Source organism: Muntiacus reevesi, chromosome 1 (genome assembly GCF_963930625.1).
Source record: "Muntiacus reevesi chromosome 1, mMunRee1.1, whole genome shotgun sequence".
NCBI lineage: Eukaryota > Metazoa > Chordata > Mammalia > Artiodactyla > Cervidae > Muntiacus > Muntiacus reevesi.
The window spans coordinates 57,348,605-57,375,787 of NC_089249.1; the positions used below are offsets into that span (position 1 = coordinate 57,348,605).

At 54.0% G+C, this 27,183-nt stretch overlaps 1 protein-coding gene across 1 annotated transcript; it reads left to right on the plus strand.

The window, feature by feature from the left end:
* The first annotated feature begins 2,108 nt into the window (after positions 1-2,108).
* On the plus strand, positions 2,109-26,583 carry BIK (BCL2 interacting killer). Its single transcript, XM_065937827.1, has 8 exons — positions 2,109-2,140; positions 2,577-2,647; positions 6,065-6,118; positions 7,672-7,840; positions 23,265-23,414; positions 24,661-24,768; positions 25,389-25,506; positions 26,149-26,583. The coding sequence occupies exons 1-8, from the start codon at positions 2,109-2,111 to the stop codon at positions 26,227-26,229; spliced, it is 783 nt and encodes a 260-aa protein (XP_065793899.1). The 3' UTR covers positions 26,230-26,583.
* The last annotated feature ends 600 nt before the right edge of the window (positions 26,584-27,183 follow it).

A 27,183-nucleotide genomic window follows, 5' to 3' on the forward strand; every position in this document is an offset into this window, starting at 1 on the left:
TCCTCTCCATCTCCACTGGCTCCCGGCCGGAGACCCACCAAACGGCAGGGTCCCAGCCCTGGGTCTTGATCTCAGCCAGCCCTGCAGTCCCTGGGAGTTCTCAGAGGGCCCTCAGCTGTCACACAGCCTGGACCCCAGACGCCAGAGCCTGGGGTCCTCCTGCTACACAGGTCACACAGCCTGGTCCTTGCAGACTCAGCCTACACCCGCCTGGCAGAAAGTCCAGGTGGGGCTGGCCTGAGCCCAGACTCTGACCCCAAGGCCCAGGGGGAACCGCCCATGCGCAAGTTCAACTCTCCCATCTTGGACCACCATCACCAGACTCAAGAGAGACCAGTCCCCATGGGTTCCTCACGAACACTCCCGCCTTCCCCCACAGCTCCAGGGACGACCATATAAGTGCATGCCCACCCCTCACATGGGGTCTTAGTGCAGGACTGTATTTCCTTCCAGAATATTCTGTACAGATTTTCTTTAAATGTTGGTCTATACTAGACACACTGATTTGTAAAGCGTGTTTCATTAAATAGATGATGTATCTCCAAGATAACAGTTTCTTTGTGAACATGTCAAACTCTTCATCAGTTTTTTTTTTTTTTTTTTTTTAATTTGGCCACACCATACAGCTTGTGGAATCCTTGTTCCTGACCAGGGATTGAACCCACGCCCTCGGCAGTGAAAGCATGGAGTCCTAACCATCAGACCACCAGGGGATTCTCTCAAACTCTTCAGCAGTTCTTAAACCCTGTCTTCAATAACATCCTCCGGGTTTATCCATCACCTACTATGTATCGGGCATCATGCTGAGGGCTTCCTGTGCGTTCACCCTCACAGCAGCTCTGGGAGGTGGGAACTTCACAGAGGATGGGCTCAGAAAGGCCCAGTTGCTGCCTGAGGCCACACAAGTTATAGTCGGCGGAGTCAGGATTCTAACTCACAGCTGTGTGACCCGGACTCCCAGCCCTCACCGACCAGGCTGCAGGCTCCTGACTCGGAAAATGCCTTTACCCCAATTTCCATTTTGTTTCACTTTGAGGGACTCATTGGAAGGGACCCTGATGCTGGGAAAGATTGAGGACAGGAAGAGAAGGGTATGATAGAGGATGAGATGGTTGGATGGCATCACTGACTCAATGGACATGAGTTTGAGCAAATTCTGGGAGATGGTGAAGGACAGGGAAGCCTGGCGTGATGCAGTCCATGGGATCACAAAGAGTCAGACATGACTGAGCGACTGAATACAGACTCAGCAACAAACTCAGCAACAACAGACTTCCTAAAGCTCAGCTACAGACCCCCAGGTCAGACGCATCAGAGAGACCTGGGTTCAAGCCCCAGCCCTCCAGTCTCTTGGCTGTGTGGCTGTGGACCCCTCAGGACCCCTCTTTGAGGCTCAGTTTCTCCATCTGTGCAATGGGGCGATCCACACTGCAGGAGGCCATCCAGGTAAGACACCCAGCCCACCAGGCCCTCAATGGCCTCTTGTCCTGGGAAGCTGCCCCCACAAAGCACCTACCAGGTGGGTGCGAGTGGAACAGCACTGTGAGGAACTGGTCGTTAGCTCCTGGCAAGGAGCTCAGGCCCAGCTCAGGCAAGAATCTTGAAACCTTTTGACAGGTCCCTCCTGGTACTACAGAGCCCCTGTCAAAGCTGGAGGATTTTCCCAACAAGGTTCCCAGTCAGTTCAGTTCAGTCACTCAGCTGTGTCCAACTCTTTGTGACCCCATGGACTGCAGCATGCCAGGCTTCCCTGTCCATCACCAACTCCCGGAGCTTGCTCAAACTCATGTCCATCGAGTTGGTGATGCCATCCAACCATTTCATCCTCTGTCGTCCACTTCTCCTCCTGCCCTCAATCTTTCCCAGCATCAGGGTCTTTTCAGATGAGTCAGTTCTTTGCATCAAGTGGCCAAAGTATTGGAGTTTCAGCATCAGCATCATTCTTTCCAATGGATATTCAGAGTTGATTTCCTTTAGGATTGACTGGTTTGATCTCCTTGCAGTCCAAGGAACTCTCAAGAGGTTCCCAAGGCTGGGACAAAAGTCTGGGATGGCACATGGAGAGACAGCCATTTACAACCTGCTTTGGGAACATCTCCAACGGTCCAATGGTTAAGACTCTAGGCTTCCGATGCAGAAGGTACGGGTTTGATCCCCGATGGGTGAATTAAGATCCCACATGTCTCGTGGCAGGGCATAAAATAAAAGTAAAGAAAAGTAAAATTAAATAAAACCTGCTCTGACCCCTGGATCCCCTGGGTGGGCCCTGGATGCAGAGGCCAGCGCTTGGCACACTTGCTTGGCCAACCTTCTCCCTGGGGTTCCCAGCTGCCCTCTCCTCCTGTCCCGGGCCTTGGACATGGGAATGGCCTCGCATCTTTCAAGTCTTTTCAGGAAGACTGCATCCTCACTGAGGCTTCCCTTGACATCGTGGCTAAAGGACCCACCCCTCCCCCACTCTCCTTGCATTCCCTGGCTTTTCTCTTCTGACTTGCGTGCTTGCTGTGTGCCCAGCTGCCCAGAGCTCTATTTTCTGGTCAGCTGGTTTCTCCTCCACTGTGTCCCCCACTTGGCAGTGAGCCCTCTATCACTGCCGTGAACGAGTCATCTCTAGATCTCCATCACCCACACCCCAGCCAGGCATACGGTAGGTGTCAACCAATATTTCCTAAATGAATGATCAAAGCAAATCACAGTAAGAACAAAACTCAACCCTAGCTTGGCACAGAGGGTCTGCTGGCCCATGGACCCCTAAACTGCAGAGAGATGTGGTCATGGCCCCAGCAGGAGGGGCTTACCTGGGGCTGGGGGGATCCAGAGACTCTGTGGGAGGGAGGCTCCCAGGAGAGGAAGGGACTCCCTGTGGGGTTAGGTTACTCTCCAATAGCAGGATCCATAGTCCACTGGCCCTGGGACAGGCCAGCAAATCTCAATGAGAAAAGGGAAGCTGAGGCCCGGGAGGTTTGAGGCCAGCTATGGTGGGTGGAAAGGACACTGCAGCAGGAGTAGGGAGACCCAGGCTTGAATCCACCTCTGTTGTTCATGGGCTGGTTGGTCTCTGACAAGTGACTGGCTTTCTTTTGCAGAGCCTCAGTTTCCTGATCTGTAAGATGGGGCCACAACGTTCCTCTTGCCTGTACTGATACACAGACTGTTCATGTACACTGGTGTCTAGAACAAGGGACAGTGGTAAGGATTGCAGGCAACAATAGAAACTGCTAAGCACTAGGATTGTGGGATCTGAATGGATCATGGCAGCTACTATTATTACTGTTATTGCTATTATCATGAGCTATCCTTTTTTGGACTGACAAGAAGCCAAGGCCTTCTACAGGCCCAATTCCTATTCAAACAGCTTTTGCTTCCTCCTGTTCATTTAATCTGCATATTACTTGGGAACCTCGCAAGGCAAATATTTTCACCCACCCCTTCCTTGGGCACTTCTATCCCCTATCTGTCCCCAAACTGTCCTTTTTCCTCCATCTGTTCTGCTAACGTTTGTTGTTGTTCAGTCGCTAAGTTGGGTCTGACTCTTTGTGACCCCATGGACTGTAACACATCAGGCTCCTCTGTTCTCCCCTATCTCCCAGAATTTGCTCAGACTCATGTTGATGATGCCATCCAACCATCTCATCCTCTATCATCCCCTTCTCTTCCTGCTTTCAATCTTTCCCAGCATCAGGGACTTCTCCAATGAGTCATACTTTCCATCAGGTGGCCAAAGTATTGGAGCTTCAGCTTCAGCATCAGTCCTTCCAATGAATATTCAGGGTTGATTTCCTTTGGGATTGACTAGATTGATCTCCTTGCAGTCCAAGGGACTCAAGAGTATTCTCCAGTGCCACAACACCAAAGCATCAGTTTTTCAGCCCTCAGCCTTCTTTATGGTCCAACTCTCACATCTGTACATGACCACTGGAAAAACCATAGCTTTGACTAGGCTGACCTTTGTCGGCAAAGTGATGTCTCTGCTTTTTAATACAATGTCTAAGTTTGTCACAGCTTTCCTTCCAAGGAGCAAGCAAAGCATCCTTAATTTCAAGCCACTGCCCCCAGTGATTTTGCAGCCCAAGAAAAGAAAATCTGTCACTGCTTCCACTTTTTCCCCTTCTATTTGCTATTAAGTGATGGAACTAAATGCCATAATCTTAGTTTTCTTAGTGTTGAGTTTCAAGCCAGGTTTTTCACTCTCCTCTTTTACCTTCATCAAAAGGCTCTTTAGTTCCTCTTCACTCTCTGCCATTAAAGTGGTGGTTTGGTTGCTAAGTCATGTCCGACCCTTGCAACTCCATGGACTGTAGCCCGCCAGGCTCCTCTGTCCATGGGATTCTCCAGGCAAGAAGGCTGGAGTGGGTTGCCTTTTCCTTCTCCAGCCATTTATCTAAGGCTGTTGATATTTCTCCTGGCAATCTTGATTCCAGCTTGTGATTCATCCAGCCTGGCATTTCACATGATGTCCTCTGCATATAAGTTAAACAAGCAGGGTGACAATATACAACCTTTTCATACCCCTTTCCCAATTTGGAACCAGTCTGTTGTTCCATATCTGGTTCCAACTGTTAATTCTTGACTCACATACAGGTTTCTCAGGAAATAGGTAAGGTGGTCTCTTTAAGAATTTTCCAGTTTGTTGTAATCCACACAGTCAAAGGCTTTAGTGTAGTCAATGAAGCAGAAGAAGATGTTTTTCTGGAATTCCCTTGCTTTCTCCAAGATCCAATGACTATTAGCAATTTGATCTCCTGTTCCTCTGCCTTTTAAACCCAGCTTGTACATCTGGAAGTTCTCGGTTCACATATTGCTAAAGTCTAACTTGAAGGATTTTGAGCATAACATTGCTAATATGTGAAATAAGTGCAGTTGTATGGTAGTTTGAACATTCTTTGGCATTGCCCTTCTTTAGGACTGAAACGAATACTGCCCTTTTCCAGTCCTGTGGCCACTGCTGAGTTTTCCAAATTTGCAGACATACTGAGTGCAGCACACCTACTATGTGCCTGACACCATGTCTTCAGCTTTGAGACCCCTCTGGAAACATTCTTACACACATCAATGAGATCATGCCTTTGCTTTGCTCCCTCTCTTTTAAAAAAATATTTACTTTTATTTGGCTGCGCCAGGTCTTAGTTGCAACAAGTGGGATCTAGTTTCTTGACCAGAGACGAAACCCAGGCCCCCAGCATTGGGAGCATGGAGCCTTAGCCACTGGACCACCAGGGAAGTCTGCTTCCTCTCTCTGAGTCTGTTTTCTCATCTGCAGAGTGCATTTAGAGAGAAGCCCCTATTTTGGAAAGCTCCTCCTTCCGTCTGTAAAGCTGCTGCCGCCACTGCTGCCAAGTCGCTTCAGTCATGTCCAACTCTGTGCGACCCCATAGACGGCAGCCCACCAGGCTCCCCCGTCCCTGGATTCTCCAGGCAAGAACGCTGGAGTGGGTTGCCATTTCCTGTAAAGCAGCCCATGGCAATGCAGGCTTTGCAGGGTTTGGAGTTTACCTGATTTGAGAGACCCTAACAGAAAGGATTACAAAATCGGAAGAGGCCAGGAGAGAGGGAAGGAGGGTCTCGAAGCAGAAACTCTGCTGGGAGTTCACTAAACCTTTGATGATTATCTCCTCTGAGCTCCCTCTAACCCTACACGGTGGAGGTGGGAGGGGGCATGCTGTCACCCCATTTTACAGATGAGAACAACGAAGGAAAAAAAATGTTCATGACACCACTCCAGAGGTGGTAAGGAGGGGTGGGGGGACTCCCAGTAGGTAGCAAATAGCAGAACTCAGGGGAGGGGAGCTCCGCAGCACCTGCTCTTTCGCTCTCAGAAGAGGCAGCAGGATGGAGGCACACAAGCCTGTTGTGTTCCTGGGACAACAGCTACTTTGTAATCCCAGTGGTCTGCCCTGCCCTCCTCCACCTCCACACACCCCAGCTTAATATCGGGCCGGGAACTCAAGATCCTACTGCCCCCAACCCACCCCAGGGCTGGGGACCACTCCTCCTGGAATTTTCTGGTGTCTCCTCTCACCCAGGAGGTTTCCAGGGCCCTTCTCTGCCACCCATTTCCCCCCAGACCCAGGAGCCCAGAGCCGCAGGGACTGTCCTCACCATGGCAAAAGGAAGACAGGTGAGGTGGATGGTACAGCTGGAAGGATAGGGGGTGGGAGGAAGGGGGGCAGCAAGACCCCTGGCTTTGGTAGGATGCTGCTGAGGCTGTTTCTACAAAGCTGGAGTCTGACTTTTCACATCTGTGAAAAAGACTTAAAAATGCCTAAAGCCTGGACTTCCCTGGTGGTCCAGTGGTTAAGAATCTGCCTGCTGGGACTTCCCTAATGGTCCAATGGCTAAGACTCTGAGATCCCAGCACATGGAGCCTGGGGTTCGATCCCTGGTCAGGGAACTAAGATCCTACATGCTGCAACTCCGGGAGTTGGTGATGATGGGCAGGAAGGCCTGGCGTGCTGCAGTCCATGGCGTTGCAAAGAGTCGGACAAAACCGAGCGACTAAACTGAACTAATGCAGCAACTAAGACTCGGCATAGCAAAAGCAGGAAAGAAAGAGAGAGAGAAAGAGAGAAAGGAGGGACACAAGTTCAATCCCTGGTCTGAGAAGATTCCACATGCCTCAGAGGATCTAAGCCCCTGGAGCACAACTGCTGAGCCCACTTTCCTAGAGCCCTTGCTCCACAAGAGAAGCCACTGCAGTGAGAAGCGCAGACAACGAGAAAAAGTCTGCAGGGAGTAACACGAAGGCGCAGTGCAGCCATAAATAAATAAATTGTAAAAAAAAAAAAAGCCTATTGCCTGATGGTTGCAGGGCCTGGGGGAGGAAGGAGGAGTTATTATTTAGCAGGTGTGCGGCCTGTTTTCAAACATGGGAAGTTATGGAGATGGATGGTAGTGATGGTTGTCCAGCACTATGGATGGGTTTTACCTTTTCATACTGCTCAGGGGGTTCTCAGAGCAAGGATACTAAAGTGGTTTGCCATTCCCTTCTCCAGCGGACCGCGTTTTGTCAGAACTCTTCACCAGGACCCCTGAAGAGCTGACTGATTGGAAAAGACTCTGATGCTGGGAAAGATTGAGAGCAGGAGGCGAAGGGGCAACAGAGGATGAGATGGTTGGATGGTATCACCGACTCAGTGGACATGAGTCTGAGCAAACTCTAAGTGGAGGACACGGAAGCCTGGCGGGCTGTAGTCCATGGGGTTGCAAAGAGTTGGACACGACTTTAGGGACTGAACAACAACATGAATACCACTACACAGTACACTTCCAAATGGTAAAGATGGTACATTCTGTTATGTGTGTTTTCACGCAATTTTTTTTTAAAAAAAAAATTGAAGAAAAAAACAAACCCAAACAAAACTTAACTCCTGAAGCTGCCAGCACAGAGAGCTGGGGATATTTGAGCACTGAAGTCACGCTGTCATTTAGCAGGTCATTAAGTTCTCTTTCATGCATATACATGGGGGGAAAAAAAGCATCAAGAAGCCCTAAGGACTTTTTGAGGCAATCCATGTCAAGACCCTGGATCACCCACCCAAATGTAGTCAGGGGGACTCATCCGGACAGTTCTGCGGAGCGAACCACAAACTTGCAGAGCGCAGGAGGCAGAGAGATAGTAAAGAGTAAACAGATCACCCCCTAGCAGCTCTGCTGCCTTTTGGACCCCGCTAGGTCCCGGAGTCGGGCGGGGAGGCGGCCCTGGGGGCGGGCCGGGGCGGGGCCGGCGGTTGACACCCTGGCGCACGCGGGCCCCTCGCCGCAGACAATACGCCTCCCGGCTCGAGCGCTGCGGACGCCGCCGCGGTCACCACCCGCCGCCACTGCCACCGCCGGACGCGAGGTGAGCCCTCCCGCCCCTGCTGTGACCCTCGCTCCGCTGCCGGCCGCCCCTCCGCCCAGCCCGAGCCCGGCAGGTGAGCGCCCCGGGGCTGCCCCGGGCGCCCGCTGGAAGGTAGAGAGGCCAGTGGCCCCAGGTTTTCCTGTCCCGGCTGGATTACTTACTTGCGGGCGACGTCTGGGGACCCCGGCTCCGAAACACCCCCCTCGCTGACCGGGGTGGGGGGCTCCAGTTCCCCGGTGGGCGATCTTGGCACCCGCGGCCCCTGGGGGCCTCAGTCTCCGCATCTGTGCAATGGGGCGGCCCGTCTGCGCCGCGCGGGGGACCCGGCGCCCCATCGCCCTTCTCCTCCCTCCGAGGCCGGACTCCCAGGTCCTCAGGGCATCGGACCCGAGCGCAGGGCTGCCAGCCCAGGGCCGCGACGGCGCGGCCACCAAAAAAAGAAAAAGGATGGGGGTGGGGTGGGGGAAGATGGCGTCGGGCACCGGTCCCCGCCGGCCCCGGGGTGGCGGGCGCCGCGCCCCGGCCAGGGGCCCGAGCCCGGCCGGACGCGGGACGCGGGGAAGTCCGGAACAGGAACTGCGCGCCGGGCGGGCGCGGCGCCCTCTGCCTGCCCACGCCCGGGGCAGGTGCGCCCCGCGGGGAAGGCGCCCGGGCCGCCGGTGCAAGGCAGGGACCGCGAGGCGTCCCGCCGCCAGCCCCGCGCGGCCAGAACCAGCCCTGAGGGGCTCCGGGCTGCCCGCCTCCTGGGTGTGAGTCGTTCTGTAAACCGTTAATTGTTCCTATAGTTTTCGCCAGGACGTTGTTGTTCTTGCCGCTGCTGCTATTGTAGCATTTTCCGAGCACCTATGCGGCTTGGTTTCCTTCCTAAGCAGCGCTGCAGCTCCCCGGGAAGGGAGGGTTATGGCTTTATCCTTACCACGTTAGGGAGGGTTCTGTGCTGGCCGGCCTCCAAGGATGGGAGGCCTCCTTGTACGGATGGAGAAACTGATCCTGAGTTCAGGAGGCGTTATAAATGCGGTCTAGCTACAAAGCCCAGAGCTGTTTCTTAGAAGCCAAGCCAAGCTCTCCACCCAGCCACTTTCTGGTTGTGTTGTCTTTGCTGGGTTCGGGCGCCCTGAGCCTCAGTTGCTCCTTCTGTAAAATGGGTCCATGAGGTTTCCCACCAGGGTTGGAGGAACACCACCCCCGAGTGTTGGTGGCCTTTAGTGACTTCTCCGGAGTTAGCTCTTTAATAACTCTATTTCTACTTATTCTGGGCATGCCCTTGGAATGAGTTCTTAGGAGGAGCAGCACATTTGGGGCGATTGGCACCTGATGCCTCAGTGGCGGGGATCCCGGTCTTCACACTGGGCTGGCGGTGCTGGTCTTCCCCACGGTCTCATCTCCCCTCCCTCCTCTGTCCAGCATTTGGGGATTTCCCACCGTCTTAACCTCAAGGTCACTGTGGCTTCTCCAGCCTTACCAACGTTGGATTGTACACGTTTACTTTTGCTTGTGTTTGGTTTGGGAGGAGTGGGGTCTGGGAAGAGTGGCTTCTGGGGGACAGTGCCTTGGAATGTCCTTCGGAGCAGGAAACATTTTTAATCTATTATCTAAAATGGCTGCCAGGTGATTTTTTTTTTTTTTTTTTTTGATGGGAACTTTATCAGCAGGAATATTTCTCTAAGCACCAGAGATTCTGTGCAGCCTTCCATGGAAGGGCGTGAGGCCTAAAATAAGTGGAGTGATATATTTTAGCACCACCCCTGTGGATGTCAGACTCACTATCTCAATTGCTTCCACCTCCGAGAAGCCTTCTGTGAATACCTGACCTAGAGCTGCAGCCCTCCCACTGTTCCCGGGGGTTCCTCTCCCTTAAAGTTTTTATTTATTTATTTATTTTTTGGATAAGTAAGAAGTGGATTTATTTAGAGAGATACACATACCATAGACAGAATAGAGTCTGTCTCAGCGAGAACGGCCTTGCGAGAAATATACTCTACTGACAGTGTGGGCTGGCCTAGGATTTTACTTTATTGTTTTCAGGACTCTCAAAACAGTGTGGAAATTACACGTGCTCACTTAGTGTGATTTACACGAGCCTGTAGCTCCATTGGAACAGGAATTTATTATTTATTTTTTTTCTTTTTCTTTTTGGCCATGCCGCACAGCTTGTGGGATCTTAGTTCCCTGACCAGGGATCAAACCTGAGCCCCTTGGCACTGGAAGCGCAGAATCTTAACCACTGGACCGCCAGGGAAGTCAAAGAATAGGAATTGAGAAAGATCACACTAGAGTATCCCCCGTGCCCATCACAAGCTGGGCACTCTGGGAAGAAGCTGGTTAGAGCTTCTAAACATAGCTGGTTGTATGTATCAATATGCTTATTGTAAGTTTTATCAGGTGGTCAGTAGATATAGAAGCTGGGCTTCCCAGGCAGCTCAGACGGTAAAGAATCTGCCTGCAATGCGGGAGACCTGAGTTCCTTCCTTGAGTTGGGAAGATCCCCTGGAGGGGAGGGCATGGCAACCCCCTCCAGTCTTCTTGCCTGGAGAATCCCCATGGACAGGGGAGCCTGGCGGGCTGCAGTCCATGGGGTCACAAAATCAGACACGACTTAGCGACGAAGGACAGATGCAGAAACTGAGCTGCAGAGAAAGGAGAGACCAGTGTCGGTCCATCTTCTCACGTCTGATCGTCTCGGAAATGGACGGGGGTCCTCGGTGAGCGGCCCCGTCCACCAGTGAGCTTGACCCTGACCTCCGAGGTGTTTCCCCCTCTCCCTGGAAAGCATCCTGTTTTTAGTGATCCCATTAAGTTTGTAGACAATTAATGGCTTCTGGCTTCCCCTCCCGTGGCCGTAGTGGATCCCACGAGAGTCAAGCTGTTTTTCTCTTGGCCCAGAACAATTCTTTGGTGTTTCAAGGAAGTTCCCGGCACGCTTGGGTTTTGTTGTCGGCGGCCACCAGGAAGCCTGCGGCGGGTCTGAGTGGACGTGTGTGGCCGGCGCTTTGTCCTGCCGTGGGTTGGTTGGGGCCGGGCCCTGGGTGAAATACAGAATGTAAGCAAATAAGTCCCCGGCCCGAGTCCCTCGCTGCCCTGGAGGCGGGCAGGAGAGGCCGGGCCTGGTGGTCAGGGCCCTGGGGCGGGCTTGGGGAGGGCAGCTGATTTCCCTAGTGTCAATATTGGGATGTGACAACACAAAACACCCGCTGGGCCTTGCCTGGCGCTGCCTGGTAAACCTGTTTTTCTGGAGGTGGGAGAAGACACGGGGTCACCCAGAGTCTGAGAGGAGAGGCAAGCTCGGGGCTGAAGCGGGCAGCCCACCTGACTCTCTGGGCAGAGGCACTGGGTCTGGCGTGGAACTCAGCGAAGGCTCAGAGGCCGGCAGGGGAGATGGGCGGATTTCCCATTTGCAGACAATGACGCATCCGGGAAATCCCAGCGGTGAACCGGGTGGGCGTGCACCTCTGCTGAGCTCCAAGTTCACGGACCAAGAGCCTCCCGTTAGTGAGCACTGACCGTATACCAGCGGTCCCCAATCCTTTCGGCGCCAGCGATCGGTTTCCACGGACTTGGGGGGAGGGGATGGTTTGGGGATGATTCAAGCACGCTACACTGATCATGCTCTTTCTTTCTGCTATTATCACATTGTGATATAGAATGAAGTAATTATATAGCTCACCATCATGCAGAGCCAGTGGGAGCCCCAAGCTTGTTTTCCTGAGCTCAGGGGGTCATGCGGGCGTCGGGGAGCAGCTGTAGGTGAAGATGAGGCTTTGCTCGTTCACCTGCCGCTCACCTCGTGCCGTGCGGCTGGGCTGCTAACAGGCCGCCCACCTATCCGGGTTTGCGGCCCAGGGGTTGGGGAACCCTGCTGTACGCCATGGATGCAACCTCTGCCTCCTCTCAAAAGCTGAGTGTGTCTGGTCCAGTGTCCCCTGGCCAGGATTGACTGTCCCGTGGGCGCAGTCCCTTCATTCTGTTGGACCTTGTATTATCTGGTTCCCTTGGGCTGTCCTCGTTCACTAGTTCCTGCTTTGAGCCAGGGCAGACAGACAGGTAAACATTTAATGAGACTGTCATGGGCTGTGTGCCTAATCCAGGTCTGTTTACACAAGGTGCTGGGTTAGGAGCAATTAATTCTGTCCTGGGAGGAGGTGAGTTCTGGGCCTGGAGGAAGATGCAGGTCCCTGATGCCAACCTGGGGAGGTAGCGGGAGGTGTAAAGGTGGGCTTGAGGGTTGAAAAGAGAGGAGTAGGCAGCCCAGGATCTGTCCCAGGAAAGGGGAGCCCCCAAAGGCTGCCGACAGGAGGGGTCTGTGTCCAGATCTGGTAAGTGGTTGAGACCCCGCAGCGCTGGGGAGACCCAAAACTGTCTGGAAGGAAGGAGACCCTGAGGGCCACGTCTCTCTGAGCCCCTAGTGTCTGGCCCCAGGAGCACATAGTTCTTCATGTAAATTCTTGTGACCTTTAATTGAAGTATAGTTGATTTACAGTATTGTGTTAGTTTCAGGTATACATCAGAGTGATTCGGATATATACATATACATACATATATGTGTGTGTGTATATATATATGATCCTTTCTATTAGGTTATTACAGGACACTGAATGTAGTTTCTCCTGCCATATAGTAAGTCCTTATTTGTTTTATACATGGTAGTGTAGATCTGTTAATCTGATACTTCTGATTTACACTCCCTCTTTCCCCATTGGTAAACATAAATTTTCTGTGCCTGTTCTGTAAATAAGTTTATTTATACTGTTTTAGATTTCACATATAAGAGATATCATTTGTCTTTCTCTGAGAATGGTAATCTCTCGATTCATACATGTTGCTGCAAATGGCAACAGTTCATTGTTTTTGGAAAAAAAAGTGAAAGTTGGTTTTCTCAGTTGTGTCTGACTCTTTGCGATTCCGTGGGCTGTGGCCCACCAGGCTCCTCTATCCATAGAATCCTCCAGTCAAGAATACTGGAGTGGGTTGCCAATTCATTCTCCAAGGGGGATCTTCCCAACCCAGTGATTGAACCTGGGTCTCCCGCATTGCAGGCAGACTCTTTACTTTCTGAGCCACAGGCAAGCCCTCATTCTTATAATGACTGAGTAATATTTCATGTGTGTGTGTGTGTGTGTGTGTGTGTGTGCTGGGGGGGGATTTCCCAGGCGTGTGTGGTCTTCTCAGGTGACTCAGCAGTGAAAGAATCCGCCTGCAGTGCAGGAGATGGGGGTTTGATCCCTGAGTCGAGAAGATCGCCTGGAGAAGGTAATGGCAACCCAACGCACTCGGACGTGACTTCACCACTTAACAACAGCAATCATCTGTTGATGGGCACTTGCATTGTTTCCATGTCCTGGCTATTGTAAATAGCACTACTGCGAATGAGTTTTCATCTTTTCTAGATATGTGCCTAGGAGTGGGGTTGCTGGATCACGTGGTAGCCTGTTCTTAGTTTTTTGAGGAACCTCCACACTGTTGTCCATAGTGGCTGTACCAGTTTACATTCCCGCCGACGGTGTAGGAGGGTTCCCTTTTCCCCACACCCTCTTCAGCATTTGTTGTTTGACATACAGCCTTTTTACACTCATGCGGCAGACCCAAGCAGTGCCTTGGCACCTGTTCTTTTTTTAATGGTGATGGGGAAGCCCAGGGTCCCTTTTAGGTGCCAACAAGGACTCGGTCCCCTGGGATCCTCTCCAGACTGGCCTTGCAAGGCCGCCTCAACATGTTTGCCCCACCTGTTTCCTCCTTGCTTCGTTGAAGTGTGTATCCTAACAAACACCGAAGTCTGGGTGGCTCATGAGTCACAGATACTTAGCTCTCACGTTCTGGATTTTGGAAGTCCAAGGTCAGGGTGCCACAGACCTCCTGTATCCCCAGTGGAGGATGTGAAGGGGGCACTCCTGGGCCTGGTTTAGAAGAGTCCTAACCCATGAGCAGAGCCTTCGGGGTCTCCTTGCCTCCCCAGGCCCTCCCCTCCTTTTCCCATCACAGGCGTTAGGTTTTCCACAGAGGAATTTGGGACGGGGCAGAAACATTCAGACCTCAGCCAACTGGTTTAAAGACGATTTCAAAATCAGTTGTCAAGAGAATTAGTCACCTGTTACACTTTCTCTTCAAATTTTTTTTAGTGGATATTTGAGCGGGAAAGAACTGAAGAGAATCTGTCCCCAGTGCTTGTTTTGTGAGTGAAGAATTAGGGGGTCCAGCGGGGCTTTTGGCTAAGATCAAGTGTAGTGTGGGGAATTTCCTGCTGGCTCAGTGGTAAAGAATCCGCCTGCCAATGCAGGAGAAGAGCAGCAGACACGATCCCTGGGTGGGGAAGATCCCCCTGGAGGAGGAAATGGCAACCTGATCCAGTCTTTTTGCTTGGGAAATCCCATGGACAGAGGAGCCTGGTGGGCTACAGTCCAGGGGGTTGCGAAGAGTCCGACACGAACACAGGGGCTAAGGGATTTGTCCAGAGCATCACAGCCAAGCTGGACCGGAACCCAGGGGTGCCTGCAGCCCAGGGCCCCTTGGCTCAGTGGGTTCCTGCATAAATAGTGTGTAACCAGTGAGATGTAAACATGTCTCAGAACAGGTTCCATGTCTTGCTTCTGTCAATCACAGCTAACCATGACTTCTTTCCAGGTCACGCAGAGGCCCACCTCCTTCCATTTTAGAGGCGGCCAGCCTGCCAGGTTGGGAGGAGAAGGGGCGCTGGTTTTGCATTGCTCTTTCCACTGACATCCCTGAGATCCTTGGCCCAGGTCCTGAGGAGCCCATTCATCCCACAGCAGCTCTGGCCAAGAGTGTGTCCTGGAGCTGGGGCCGGATTTAATGGAGCTCCTCCGCCTAAGTGGGCGACAAACCCTTCACTGTTCATTTCTGTTTCTTTGTTTCAACTTCACTCAGAATATTCTTTTAAATTAATTTTTGGCTGCACTGGAGTTGCTTGGGCTTAGTGGCCCCGAGGTATGTAGGATCTTCCCAGACCAGGAATCGAACCCATGTCCCCCTGCATTGGCAGGAGGACTCTTATTCACCAGGGAAGTTCAGAAGTGCATTCTTATAATGCACATTTCTTTAAAAAAAAAAGTATTCATCTTACAAATTGTCCTACAATCCAAATATATAGTAGCTTGGAAAATAATGTGTAGAAAACAAAAGCCAACGTAAAAGATGGATTAAAACAGCTAGAACAGTACAGGCTTTATACGGCTCTGATTTTACGGTTTTCTTATTGCATCATCAGTATCAGAAATCTGTTCCTTCAGCTGGTTCCATTACTCAGGATTTAAAGAAGTACATTTTCTTCCTGGTTTCATTTCACCTTCCAGATCCATCCAATAGTCTCCCACAGCCCTTCACTGTTCTAACCCTCAGTTAATCCGGAGGGAGGCTGGACCCAGTAGATGCTAATCCAAAGGGCGTGGGGTTACTGAGCTTTAAACTACTGGACCAGAGAGGGCAAGCCTTTGCCCCGAGGCCACCCCAGCTGGAAGCCAAGCCGAGGTTGGATCTCTCACTCTCTCTTTTGTTTAATGCATATTATTTTTATTTATTTAATTATTTGGCTGCGCTGGGTCTTAGTCACGGCATGCGGGATCTGGTCCCCGGATCCAGGATCGAACCCAGGCCCTCTGCATCGGGAGCTTGAAGTCTTAGCCCCTGGGCCCCCAGGGCAGTCCCGAGCTTGGATCTCTTGCAGTGTCTGCACCTGGTCCAAGGTGGCCCAGGCCAGCACCTGCGCCGGGCTTCAAGGCAGAGGGCTGCGATGCCGGTGCAGTGGTAGGACTGAGGAAGCCCGCTGCGAGCTGTGTGTAGTCGCTCAGTCGTGTCGGACTCTCTGCGACCCCGTGCACCGTAGCACCGCCAGGCTCCTCTGTCCATGGCGATTTTCCAGGCAAGACTACTGGAGTGGGCTGTCATGCTGCTGGCTTCCAGCTCCCATGCTGAATTTCCAGCCTTTTGCTTAAAATACCTTTCCCTCCTCTTACCTTCCTCTCCCCTCTCCTTTCCCCCCAGTTGTTCCTCCGTCACTTAAGGGAAGTGAGCCCTGCCCACCTGAGACCAGCTGCTTCGGGCATCTGCAGGTTCCTAAGTCTGGCCTCCCCTGCCAGGTGGGGAGGGCGTGGGTGGGGTGGGGGCTGGGACGGGTTGGATGCTCGATTCCTGAAATAGACCTTGAAGACACACATCACCCTTTCAGACAAGCATCAGCCTTAACTCAGGCGATGAACTGGAAACAATTATTTTTGCTCAATTTTTTGAATTAGTGAGACTAGCACTAATATTCAAGAAGACAAACATTTAGAGTTAAGAAATATTAAGTCTCCTTCTTACCTTTTTCCCAGAGAGTCCCCTTCCCCTCTTTCCTGATCTTCTTTCTCTTTTGGGAGACGGATCTGTGCAGATAGAGGTGTTTGTCTTTTTTTTTTTTTTTTTAACACATGTGTGCAGCACAGAAGGCAAAAGGAGAAGGGGACAACAGAGGATGAGACAGTTGAATAGCATCATCGACTCAGTGGACACGAGTTTGAGCAAACTCCGGGAGATAGTGAAGGACAGAGGAGCCTGGCGTGCTGCAGACCATGGGGTGGCCAAGAGTCAGACACCTGAGCCACTGAACAATACTAACACAGCACAGTCAATCTGTGTTCCCTGCTGTGTTCACGCGCCTTCAAGATCTTGGCGCAGCGGTACCTGCCAGGTACATGCAGGCCTGCGTGGAGGACGCGTTTCTAGAAATCAAAGGGCTTATGCATTTGTGACTTAGATAAACACTGTCAAACGGACCCCCAGAGAAGTAGGGATTAGCGGGCTGTCACTCCCTCCTGGGTCTGTTGATTCCTTAACCAGCTATGGAGCCCCCCGCCCCCGCGAGGTGGCAGAAAATGGGCCACTGTGGTATCTTTCGATGCTCTTGGCAGCCCTGGAGGCTGTGCTGCTTCTGTGCAGAACTGTCTCTGAGCTGGGCTCAGAGTTAGGTGACTGCTCCTGTCTCATAGCAGTGGCAGAGCTGGGACAGGAACCTGCGTCTGTCCTGCCCGTCAGGGCTTTTCTGCTTGATTCTGTAGGCACTGGGTGCTTTGTACCCTAGGGCACTGTGGGTGCCGGATGCGTGGGGGGTCCCCAAAGGAAAAGACTGAGGGCCAGGTCTTTGCAGCTGGGTCCCGGGCATCCACCGGCCTGGCCCCCAGGACTCACCTACCACGGAGGGCCTCACCAGTTCCTGCTTTGCTGCAGGGCCCTCAGGGACATGGGGAAGGCTGGGCTGGGGGGCGACTCGGGGTTCCCCCCCCCCAAAGCCAGGGCAGCTGTTTCCACCCCAGTGTGTGTGTGGAAGAGGCACACCCGTGACACTGCAGGCTGGCCGGTCCAGAGTCGACACCCCCTGCTTCCAAGCCCCGCAGGCGTCCTCGTGACTGTGGGGGCAGCGAGGCTCAATTTGCATCCTGAGATCCAGCGGAAAATGGGTTTCCACTGCGTGTGTAGGAGGGTGAGCGTGGGCTGCCGCCTGCGTGGGTGTGCCTTCCTTTCCACCAAAGGGTTTTAAACTCCTTCTTTGCAAATATGCTGGGAAAAAATAGATGCTTGAAACCAGTCCAGGCTCCTGGATCTGCAGCTGCAGTGATGTCAGTTCTTGCCCCCCTCTTTACTCACTCGACAGGCGTTTATCTGCCCAGTGCTATGTGCTGGGAAGCAGGGATTAATAACGATAGTGACAGCAGTTCCTTTTTTTTTTAACCTTTGTTTGGCTGCACCACAGGGCTTGCAGGATCTTAGTTCCCCAACTAGGAATGGAACCCCGGGTCCCCTGCAGGGTAAGCTCTAACCACTGGACCCCTAGGGGAGTCCCAGCTCCTGGTTGTCCCCCGTGGAATGGCTCTTGCTGGTGTCCTCGTTGAGGGGTGAGGGAGCTGGGCACAGGGGTTGTCCCCCAGGACACCCAGCGGGGGCCAACAGGGGTGTCAGAGGAGGCCGAGAATGGCCAGCGGCACTGGCCAGGCGAAGACTGGAGGCCTGACATGTCTGACATGCACTCTTTAGTGTGGTGGGAGCCGGGTTAGGATTGGGGCGGCAGGGCTGAGGTGACCAGGGGGAGAAAAGCTCCTGTAGTGTCCCCTGAGGGGCCTGGGGAGCAATGGAGCGGGTGGAGGGGTCAGATCTGAGGCTGCTGCACAGAGGTCGGATTGGAGCCCCCAGCAGAAGACACGCCAGACGGGATGGGCCCAGCCCTCAGCCTCCGCTGGAGTGAGGGGGCCACTGGGAGGGACCCACTCTGGGGGGGACTGCTGCAAGGCCCCTGCCCCTACTCTCGGCCACACTGTCCTCTCGCTCAGATCTACAGCCCCAAGGCCAGCCTAGGTCTACTTGTCGATTCTCCTCCGTTAGTACCAGCCAGAACCATTGCACTGACTGGGGCAAGAAGGCTGAGGACTTGAATTTCTTCACTTCCCTTATGAATAGACACGGGGTTAAGTGGTGAGCATTTTCATCCACGTACAGGGCTTAAATCAATACTTGACAATAATTGATACCTAAACATCAGCCAAGATTATAAGACGGTGCCGGTTCTTTTTTTAAAGAAAATATTCTTTATTTGGCTGCACTGGGTCTTACTTGTGGCACATGGAATCTTTAGTCACCTGACCAGTGATCGAACCTGGGCCCCTTGCGTTGGGAGTGCAGACTCTTAGCCACTGGACCCCCAGGGAACTCTAGTGCTGGTTCTTGCCTGGAAAAGGAACCCTATTAGCGTGGGACCATTATGCCCATTTAGCAGATAAGGAAACTGAGGGTCTTGCCCAAGATCTCACTGCAAGTGAGTGGTTGGTTAGGACATCAATTCAACATTCCCCCGCCTGTTTTGGAGCATCAGGGAAGGGCTCAGATGACGATCAAGGGAAGAGGGGAGTCTGCTGTCTAGTCCAGGCCATCTCTGATCAGAGAGGTCCAGAAGGGTCTCGGGACCCACAGGAAGGTGCAGAGGGGCAGGCCCTGCCCCCCGACAGCTGAGTCCAGTTGGGGAGGCACCGCTGGAGCTCCTAACACACAGTGCGGGCCTCACGCCCAAGCCGCCAGTCGTCACTGTCCCAGGTCAGGCACCGGCCCCGTAGGACTCAGGGACCCTCATCCTTTGGTACCCAAGGTGCCCAAGGATTCTAGGCACGTCTACTGGGAACCGAGGGATGTTGGGATAGTGGGTCAAGGCGAAGCTCAGGCCACGTGCCCAGTGAAGTCCCCTGGCGACCCTTTACCAGTGGGGCAAGGGTGTCCTTGGGGGCACAAGCCATCTCTGGAAAGGGAACAGCCCCATGCAGAGGGGCTTGGAGGGGGAGTCGGGGGTAAGGGAGCAGGGAGACAGATGCAAATGAGGGCTGGGGCAGCTTTCCCTGGAAAATGGCCATTTGCATAGACACTCTGTGGCCTGGTGCCTGAGGGCAGCGAGAGCTCCTGGTCCGAGTTCCTGAAGTGCCCGCCCAGCACGGGGTCAAGTTCACCGGGCTTAGAGCCTGTTTAATGTTAAAACCTGTGTCCATTTATCTGGATCTTTTAAGTCCTTTAATGGAATCTGTATTTATCCATAAAGGCATTTTTGGGGGATCACTCCCCCCGGCATTGCACAGTATGAGGGATCCTAATTACCCAACCAGGGATGGAACCCGTGACCCCTGCAGTGGAAGCTGGGAGTCTCAACCACTGGATCGCCAGGGAAGTTCTTGTCCCTACAGATTTTAAGCACCCTTTCTTAGATTAAAAAAAAAAACTTCATATTTCCTGATCAGAAACCTTATATTTCCACAGTTGTATTTACTGTCTACAATATTTTCAGGTTGTCTTGTAGGAATGCTCTTGACTTTTCTATGTTGATCTAGCTTGTTAAGACTCATTTATGAGACTTCCCAGGCAGTCCAGTGGTTAAGACTCCATGGCCCAAAAAAGAAAGAAAAAGTTTGTTGTTATCATTCTTTAGTAAGTTGTGTCCAACTCTTTTGCGACCCCATGTACTGTAGCCTGCCAAGCTCCTCTGTCCATGGCATTTCCCAGGCAAGGCTGCTGGAGTGGGTTGCCGTTTCTTTCTCCACAGTGTCTTCCCCATCCAGGGATCAAATCTGAGTCTCCCGCATTGGCAGGCAGGTTCTTTACCACTGAGCCACCAGGGAAGCCCGGAAAAAAAAAGTCTTATTGACCATTTTCCCTATAAATCTAACCAAAGTCCACTCCCCTCCCTGACCGTGGTGTCAATGCCGCTCCTTCCAGGGGGGTTGACCAGGGAGCAGGATTTGTGACCCTAGCTCAGCATCCTCTAATCATAAGGGGAAGGGATGAAAGTCATCCCTGGCTGCAAAAGTGGCTGCAAACCTTACTAGTTATGTCATCTACTCTTTCGGGCAGTGTGGCAGGTGGATCGAGACACTCCTCATAGCTTTTAACTGATAGACCCCAGAACAAATGGGTGAAGATTTAGGCCCCGAGTGGTACCTGTGCTGGGCGTCTGTGTTGCTAACAGCCTTTTAGGGGTCTTAGAAAAGTCCACGGGACCGCCCCTGTCTGCGTGTGCTGGCCTGCTGGTTTGCAGCGGGCTTGGGGTGGGTCGCTGGCGGCGGGGGCAGCCTGCTTTTAACACTTTGCCTGCAGGTGCCCTCAGCAGGTGGCTGCGCCCTTCCCCTCACCCCGCCTTGGGTGCCAGGGGCCACCCTCCTGGCTCCACCCACCAGGTCTGACCTGACAGCGCCTTTCAGCCCATGGGGGAAGGGGCTGTCCTGACAGGTGCGGCTGGCATATGTCAGACCGGGGCTCTTTTGTGGCCCCTGTGGCTGTGTTTACACGTCAGCTCTCTCCAGCCCCAGCGCCCGCGACCTGCCTTTCACGTCAGGCTTTCATCTGAAACAGATGTAAAACTGTTTCTCTCCTAGGAGACTGAAGCAGCCCGCTCCCTTTGATGCAGACTCTGGCCATGTATTCTCTGTGGAACAATGCTGTCCTTATGCGATTTCTTTCTCAAAGGCCAGGGTGCCCCAGACACCCAGATACCTGTCTGCGCCATCCGATGATGTCATGTCCATCTCTGCATGCAGTTTGGTTGCATTGTTGAGAATGACTTGTCTAGACTCGCCCGGCGACACCTGGAGGACCCAGGACGCTTACCTGCCGGCCCATGAGCCCCTGCCCCGTCTTTGCGTTTCTAGCCGTCACCCTTTGCCGCGGGAAGCACGTGGTGCGCTGAGTGTAGCTCTGCCTCTGAACCGCATTCAGGAATGAACACTGGTCCACCCTGGCGTGGGGAGCAGGAGGCCTGGGTGTGAACCAGTTGATTATTGATACAATTAATTTTTTGGGGGGGTGTGCCACATCCATGGCATGTGGGATCTTGGTTCCCTGACCAGCAGTGGAACTGGTGCCCCCTGCAGTGGAAGCACAGAGTCCTAGCCACGGGACTCCAGGGAGGTCCCTACCATTAATTATTATTGAAAGAATAATGCATTGAGGTCCAGAGGTCATCACAGTGCTGCTCCCCACCAGGCTCTGCTCAAAGTATTAGTACTTGGGACGCCTCTGGTGGTTCAGTGGTTAAGAGTCTGTCTTGCAGTGCAGGGGATGGAGGTTCATTCCCTGCTCGGGGAACTAAGATTCCACATACCTTGGAGCAACGTTACAGCTAGACAGTCAGAGCGCCGGAATGAAAGATCCCACATGATACACCGAGACCCAACACCAAGCCAAATAAATGAATCAATGTTTTCAAAAATGTTTCGACACTTAAAGGAGGTTCCTTCATCCCCCAGCAGCCTAGTGGGGGGACTCCGGACACCTTACAGATGAGAAAACGGTGACATCACACAGCTCCTGAGTGGAAGAGCTGGGATTTGAACTCGGGCCCTTCGGTTCTTCATTGTGTTCTGGAGCGAAGGCTGTTTGATACCGTGTGGGGTAAATTCTGGTGAGCACCGTCATAGGCCTAACCAGCTGTCACACGTGATGATGTAAACAGAGCTGCCCAGTCCGTGTCTGCTCCCTTTCAACCCCCAGGTCAGACTCTGAGACCTCGTTGACTGGAAGTGGGTTACAGGCCCACCACTAGCTGCAAGGCATGCCGGGGAAAGTGAGAACAAAAGTATTAGAACTGGCGTAGAAGACACATGTCAGGGCCGCCCCATTGAAAGCTAGTTCTATCATCAAGGAGCCCGGGGAGTGGAGAGGTGAGACAGTCAAGTGGAGAAAGGAGGTTATAAAATACTGGGGAAGGAGTGATTGCATTTTTTATTTTTAGGTTCTCATTAGTTAACTGTTATGCATTTTGTTGTTGTTCAGTTGCCAAGTGGTGTCCAACTCTTTGTGACCCCATGGACCTGCCACACGCCAGGCTTCCCTGTCCTTCACCATCTCCCAGACTTTGCTCAAACTCATGTCCATTGAGTTGGTGATGACATCCAACCATCCCATCCTCTGTCATCCCCTTTTCCTCCTGTCTTCAATCTTTCCCAGCATCATGGTCTTTTCCAGTGAGTCAGTTCTTCGAATCAGGTGGCCAAAGGATTGGAGTTGCAGTTTCAGCATCAGTCCTTCCAATGAATATTCAGGGTTGATTTCCTTTAGGATGGACTGATTGATCTCCTTGCAGTCCTAGGGACTCTCAAGAGTCTGCTCCAGCACCACAGTTCAGAAGCATCAGTTCTTCAGCTCTCAGCCTTCTTTAAGGTCCAGCTCTCACCTCCATACGTGACGACTGGAAAAACCACGGCTTTGATATACGTCACTCTCAATCTCCCAGTTCATCCAACCTCACCCCTAGGAGTGATCCTGGTTTTGAAAATGTGTGTGCTATGCTGTGCATGTGTTTAAAAACTGACACTATCTCTCTGGCAGTTGGGATTGTGAATGACTTTTCCTTGCTTAGCTTATGATATTTGCCTCTTTCTGCTTAGGGGGAGTAGCAGTAGGAAGCTGGCAGAACTCAAGGAATTGGCACTCTGGATGGAGCCCAGCCTTAGTCCACTATGACACCAGACATTTGGAGTTTTTTGCTTGATTATAGGCCTCTTGGGGACAGCATCAGAGCCTTGCATTTATAGTTCAATTTTCTCTTTTTGGGGTGGCCACACTATATGACTTGCAGGATCTTAGGTCCCTGACCAAGAATTGAACCCAGGCCGTGGCAGTGAAAGTGTCAAGTCCTAACCGCTGGACCACCAGGGGAGAAGTCCCTGATTCTCTTTTCACAAAGGAAGAAGGCAAGACCCCTTATAAATCTTCTCCAAATCCCTGAGAGATGGATGAGAGAGAAGAGAGAGGCATGGTGACCCTCCCAGAGGCACACAGTAGAATTCATGCCAGGGGGAGCTGGGGTGGAGGTAAGGTGACTAGTAAGTGATACCCCAGATCGCACACTTCTGAGCATCCAGTCCTTGTCTTTTTTTTTTTTTTTTTTTTGTCCTTGTCTTTTTTCTTCCAGAGAAGAAATGTATCAAGCAAGACCCCTCTCTAGGAACCTCTTTTTGTACACCTTCCTACAAAACCATGGCCCAGGCTTCCTGGACGACCAAGACTCAGGGCTTCCCGGCGTGACCAGTATCTTGGAGTTCCACCCCGTCTCCCCCTACAGGTAGGTCCCAGAAGCCTCTGGGCCTGGCCCACCCCCGTTCCTGGCCAGTGACTGTGCAGGCGGTTAGCAGAGTCCTCTGCGTTCTCCGGGCAGGGCTGCGGAGTGGAAATTCCCCAGGTGTGATCACGGAGGCAAGCGCCCTGGGCGGAGCTGCTCATAGAGGAACCCCTCTGAGCATCCAGCACAGTCAGTCCCAGGACCGCCGCGCGGTGCTGGCCGTCAGAATGACTCAAGCTTGTGGCCTTGACGGAGTGCCTCCTGGCCCTTCTGACCACAGTCACGTCAAGGCCTCATAAGAGATGGGTTTGGTTTTAGAGAACCAGAAGGAGGTAGCTTCAGATGCAGTTCCGAACCCTGGCGTTCAAGGCAGGGAGGAGGAGACTGTCCCAGCATCAGTGCCAGGGTACTAGAGGCTTCCCTCCCACTTCAGGCCTTGGAAAACTCTTAGCCATTAGGCCTTGGACTTGGGCTTGCGGCTGGTCCGGATCTTAGGGATGGAAGGACTTGGAAACCTGCCCCCTTCCCCTTTGAGTAGATGGAGTTGGGGGCAGTGTCGCCCTGACTTCAGCCTGCCACCTGATTGCCCGCCAGCCCTCCCTAGCGTCACCGTCCCCGCCTCCCCACCCCACCCCCCACCCCCGCCCAGACTGGGCAGGTGGCCGGGGCCAGGCTGGGAGGGACTTGGAGTCCGGGGAATTTCCAGCCAAGTCACCGGGTTGGAATGTGGGCAGCCCCCTGGGAGCAAGGCTGAAGCCGGCCCAGGTGCCCAGGGTGTGAAAGTGAGCATCTCCGTTTTCATCAGGGAGTCAGTGGTGGGGGAGGGCCAGGTAGCCCCTCCTTTCTCAGAAGGGGTGGTGACATCAGGGGTGGGGTTGGGATTAGGGACCCGGGAACACGTCCCAGAGCTCCTCCCTGCACTCTCTGAGTGGCTCGGATTACCTTGGAGGGGAAGGGAGGCTAACTGCTGCCCCAGGCATTGAGTATCTCCCTGCCCTCCCACAAGCTGGGGGGCAGGGGGCAGGCTCCACCCGGGCAGCCCCCTCCCCAGGGTCCAGCACCTGTGCTCCAGGGAGCCCCCTGGGGATGGGACCTCCCTGGCTTCTCCTGAAGCAAAGTAGGAGCCAGAGGCGGGGGCGTGCGAGGGTTCCCTGCCCCCACCCTAGTGGATCTGGGGGTGGATCTGGGGGTCTGGGGGTGTGGGGTCACCAGCCCAACCTCCCCAGGTCCCTTTCCTTGCCTCCTGCAGTGACAGTCCACACTACCTGGCCATGCAGCTGGCCTCCATTGCCGACGAGATGGAGCTGAGGTTGCTGCTGCCCCAGCTCGATGAACCCTTCTGGATGACCACGTACAGGTGCCAAGCCCCAGCGGGCCCAGGACGCCCGTAGACCAGGGCTGGCCCCTGAGGCCAATCATGGCGGGGGAGCCCAGAGCTCAGAGCCCCCTGGTCCCTGGAGCTGGCCTGGGCCACAGACCCCAGTGCCGTTCTCTCCCCCATCCTCAAGCTGAGACGGCCCCTTTCCAGCAGGGTCTTGACTGAAGACGACAGGAAGTGCTCAGCGAGCCGGGATGGAGCTCCGTGCCCAGCTTTACGGGCAGAGCCTTCTGCGTGGGGGAGGGGGTTCTTGCAGGAGGACTCAGCCGCCAGCATTTGCCAGCTTCCCTGCAGGTTCTCAGAACCTCGCAGACTTGCCCGGGTGAGACCAGAGGGAGCCTTGACTACCGAAGACCAGGATGCAAGCTGGCAGGGGCTCTTGGTGTCCAGGGAGGCAGCCTGCCTCAGAGGGCCCGGGCCTCTCGGAACACGACTCCTCTGGGATGCAAATCCAGATCCCCACCCGGGCGAATTTAGAACCAGAGGGCCGGGTGACAGTGGGTGGGAGGGGACAGACCCTCTCCGCCCCAGCGGTCACCTGTGGGCCACCCTGGCCTCTGTTCCTGCCTAAAGGCCCTGCCCCCTTTTCTGTCTTGCAGCTTGTTTTTCCCCTACAGCCACGTAGGGCTCAGGGAAGTTCTGAGAAGCTTTATGGCTGCTTTCACCAACCTCAGGGAGAACCGAAGGCTCTGGAGCTTCCTGACTCTCAGGGACCGGGTAAGCGAGCCTGGAACTCCTGACCTTGATTTCCATCCGGCGAGTGGTGACCGCTCTGGAGCAGCTGCTCGGGGCTCGCCCTCTCTGGATGTCACTCCCGACTGTCTCGTCTTGCCCGCTCCCCCCATCTTCTACTGCGGCCTGGTCCCCAGGGGCCTCTGGGTGTGAGGCTGTGGTTCATGGGCTGGATGCACGCATCTGCTTCCTCGCCTGGGGTGTGTTTTCCCCCTCTGCCAGGAATTGCCTTCATCGGGCAGACTGGCTGCTCACAGTTGCCTCTTGTCCCCACGAGCAGCTTTCCAGACCCCTCCCCTTCCCTCCCTACCAGTGCAGAATGCCCCAGTCCATATCACACCGGTTCTCCCAGCAGACCAGCAGCCCCCAGTGGGCTGGCCTCCTCTCCTGCCGCATCCTTAGGGCCACGGTCCGCTCCTACCTCTCCCGTGTTTCTCATCCTTCCGGTCACCCCGCCCCAGACCCCTCCAGTCCTTCCTGCGGCCCCCACATTACCCGACGACTCCCCGCACCACCCTGGTTCCCACCCTTGCCTGGCTGGTTCCCCGTGTCCACGGGGCGGGGGGTTGAACGGGCGAGCCTGCTGCCCACTGGAGGTCCTCACCTGTCGCCACCTTCATCCCACAGGTGTCGCCCAGCCTGTGGCCCGAGCTGGCGCTGTCCCTGCTGGTGGTGGCGATGCTCAGCTGGGGGTGCCGCCTCCACTGACCGAGCAGCTGGTCAGTGTGGGGGTGGGGCTGGCCCCTCCCCCTCGACCACCACCCTGGCGGTGGCCCGTTTTTGGTTTTGTTGTCTTTTAACTGTTTTCCGATGATGCTTTTTTAAAAATATTTAAACTCTGAGTGCTGGGACACTGGGGTTCATACCAGTTGTTTTTTTGTAAGAGAAATGAATTTATTATACCTCTGGGGTCGTTACTGGTTAACGACCTGCTCTCCCGGCCCCAGCCTGCTCTGCGGTGGCCTGTCCTGAGACAGAGCCTCCCTCTCACGGGATGGTCGAACAGGGGGCGGCGGGGGGAGTGCTGGTCACACCCCCGTGTCTGGGATGCCCGTGGCACAGAGAATCTGCTGGAATAGATTTCTGCGGGGCGAAGAGAGCTCAATAAAATGTTGCTTTCCAGCCAGTCTGTGGTTCTGGGGGTCGGTGGGCTGCACCCTGCTGTGGGGTGTGGGGGAAGGCAGGGCGTGCGCCGCGTCACCAGTGCGCCTGGGGTACCACCAGCTCCTCCTGCACCTTCCACGGCTGGCGTGCTGCTTGGCCCGCACGAGCTGGATTACTCCCTCATCACGCCTTGGTGCCTGAAGCCGGCCATTAGGGATTCCTTCCTTTGGGCTGTCAGTGCCTCTTACAGTTGGGCCGCCTGCCCTCCTCGCAGCTCCTCATCCAGGGCTCCCTGCTGGGGTGCAGAGAGGGGGCTGAGCAGGGGCACCCGGAGCAGGAAGCAGGGCCTGCACCCTGCGGGCTCAGCCCACCCCAGACCTGACCTGGAGGCGGTTTCTAGACCCTGCGAGGCGGGCCCTCTTTCCCCTGGTGCTGTCTCTCCCCACCCCCTCGTGCCAGCCCTGGGCTAGGGTGAGCCACCTTCCAGCTCCCTGGCCCCCAGCATCTTCTGCAGTCTCGTCCTCCACCCCCTCCAGGACTCAGGGATGGCTCACCCCC

What these genes read in the sequence shown, in the direction of transcription:
- BIK (XM_065937827.1), top strand. Translation starts at nt 2,109, where the DNA reads ATGGTTAAGACTCTAGGCTTCCGATGCAGAAG. An exon ending in CTGCCACCGCCGGACGCGAG is followed by an intron (nt 7,841 to 23,264) that starts GTGAGCCCTCCC and finishes TTTTTCTTCCAG; the next exon opens with AGAAGAAATGTATCAAGCAA. An exon ending in CACCCCGTCTCCCCCTACAG is followed by an intron (nt 23,415 to 24,660) that starts GTAGGTCCCAGA and finishes TGCCTCCTGCAG; the next exon opens with TGACAGTCCACACTACCTGG.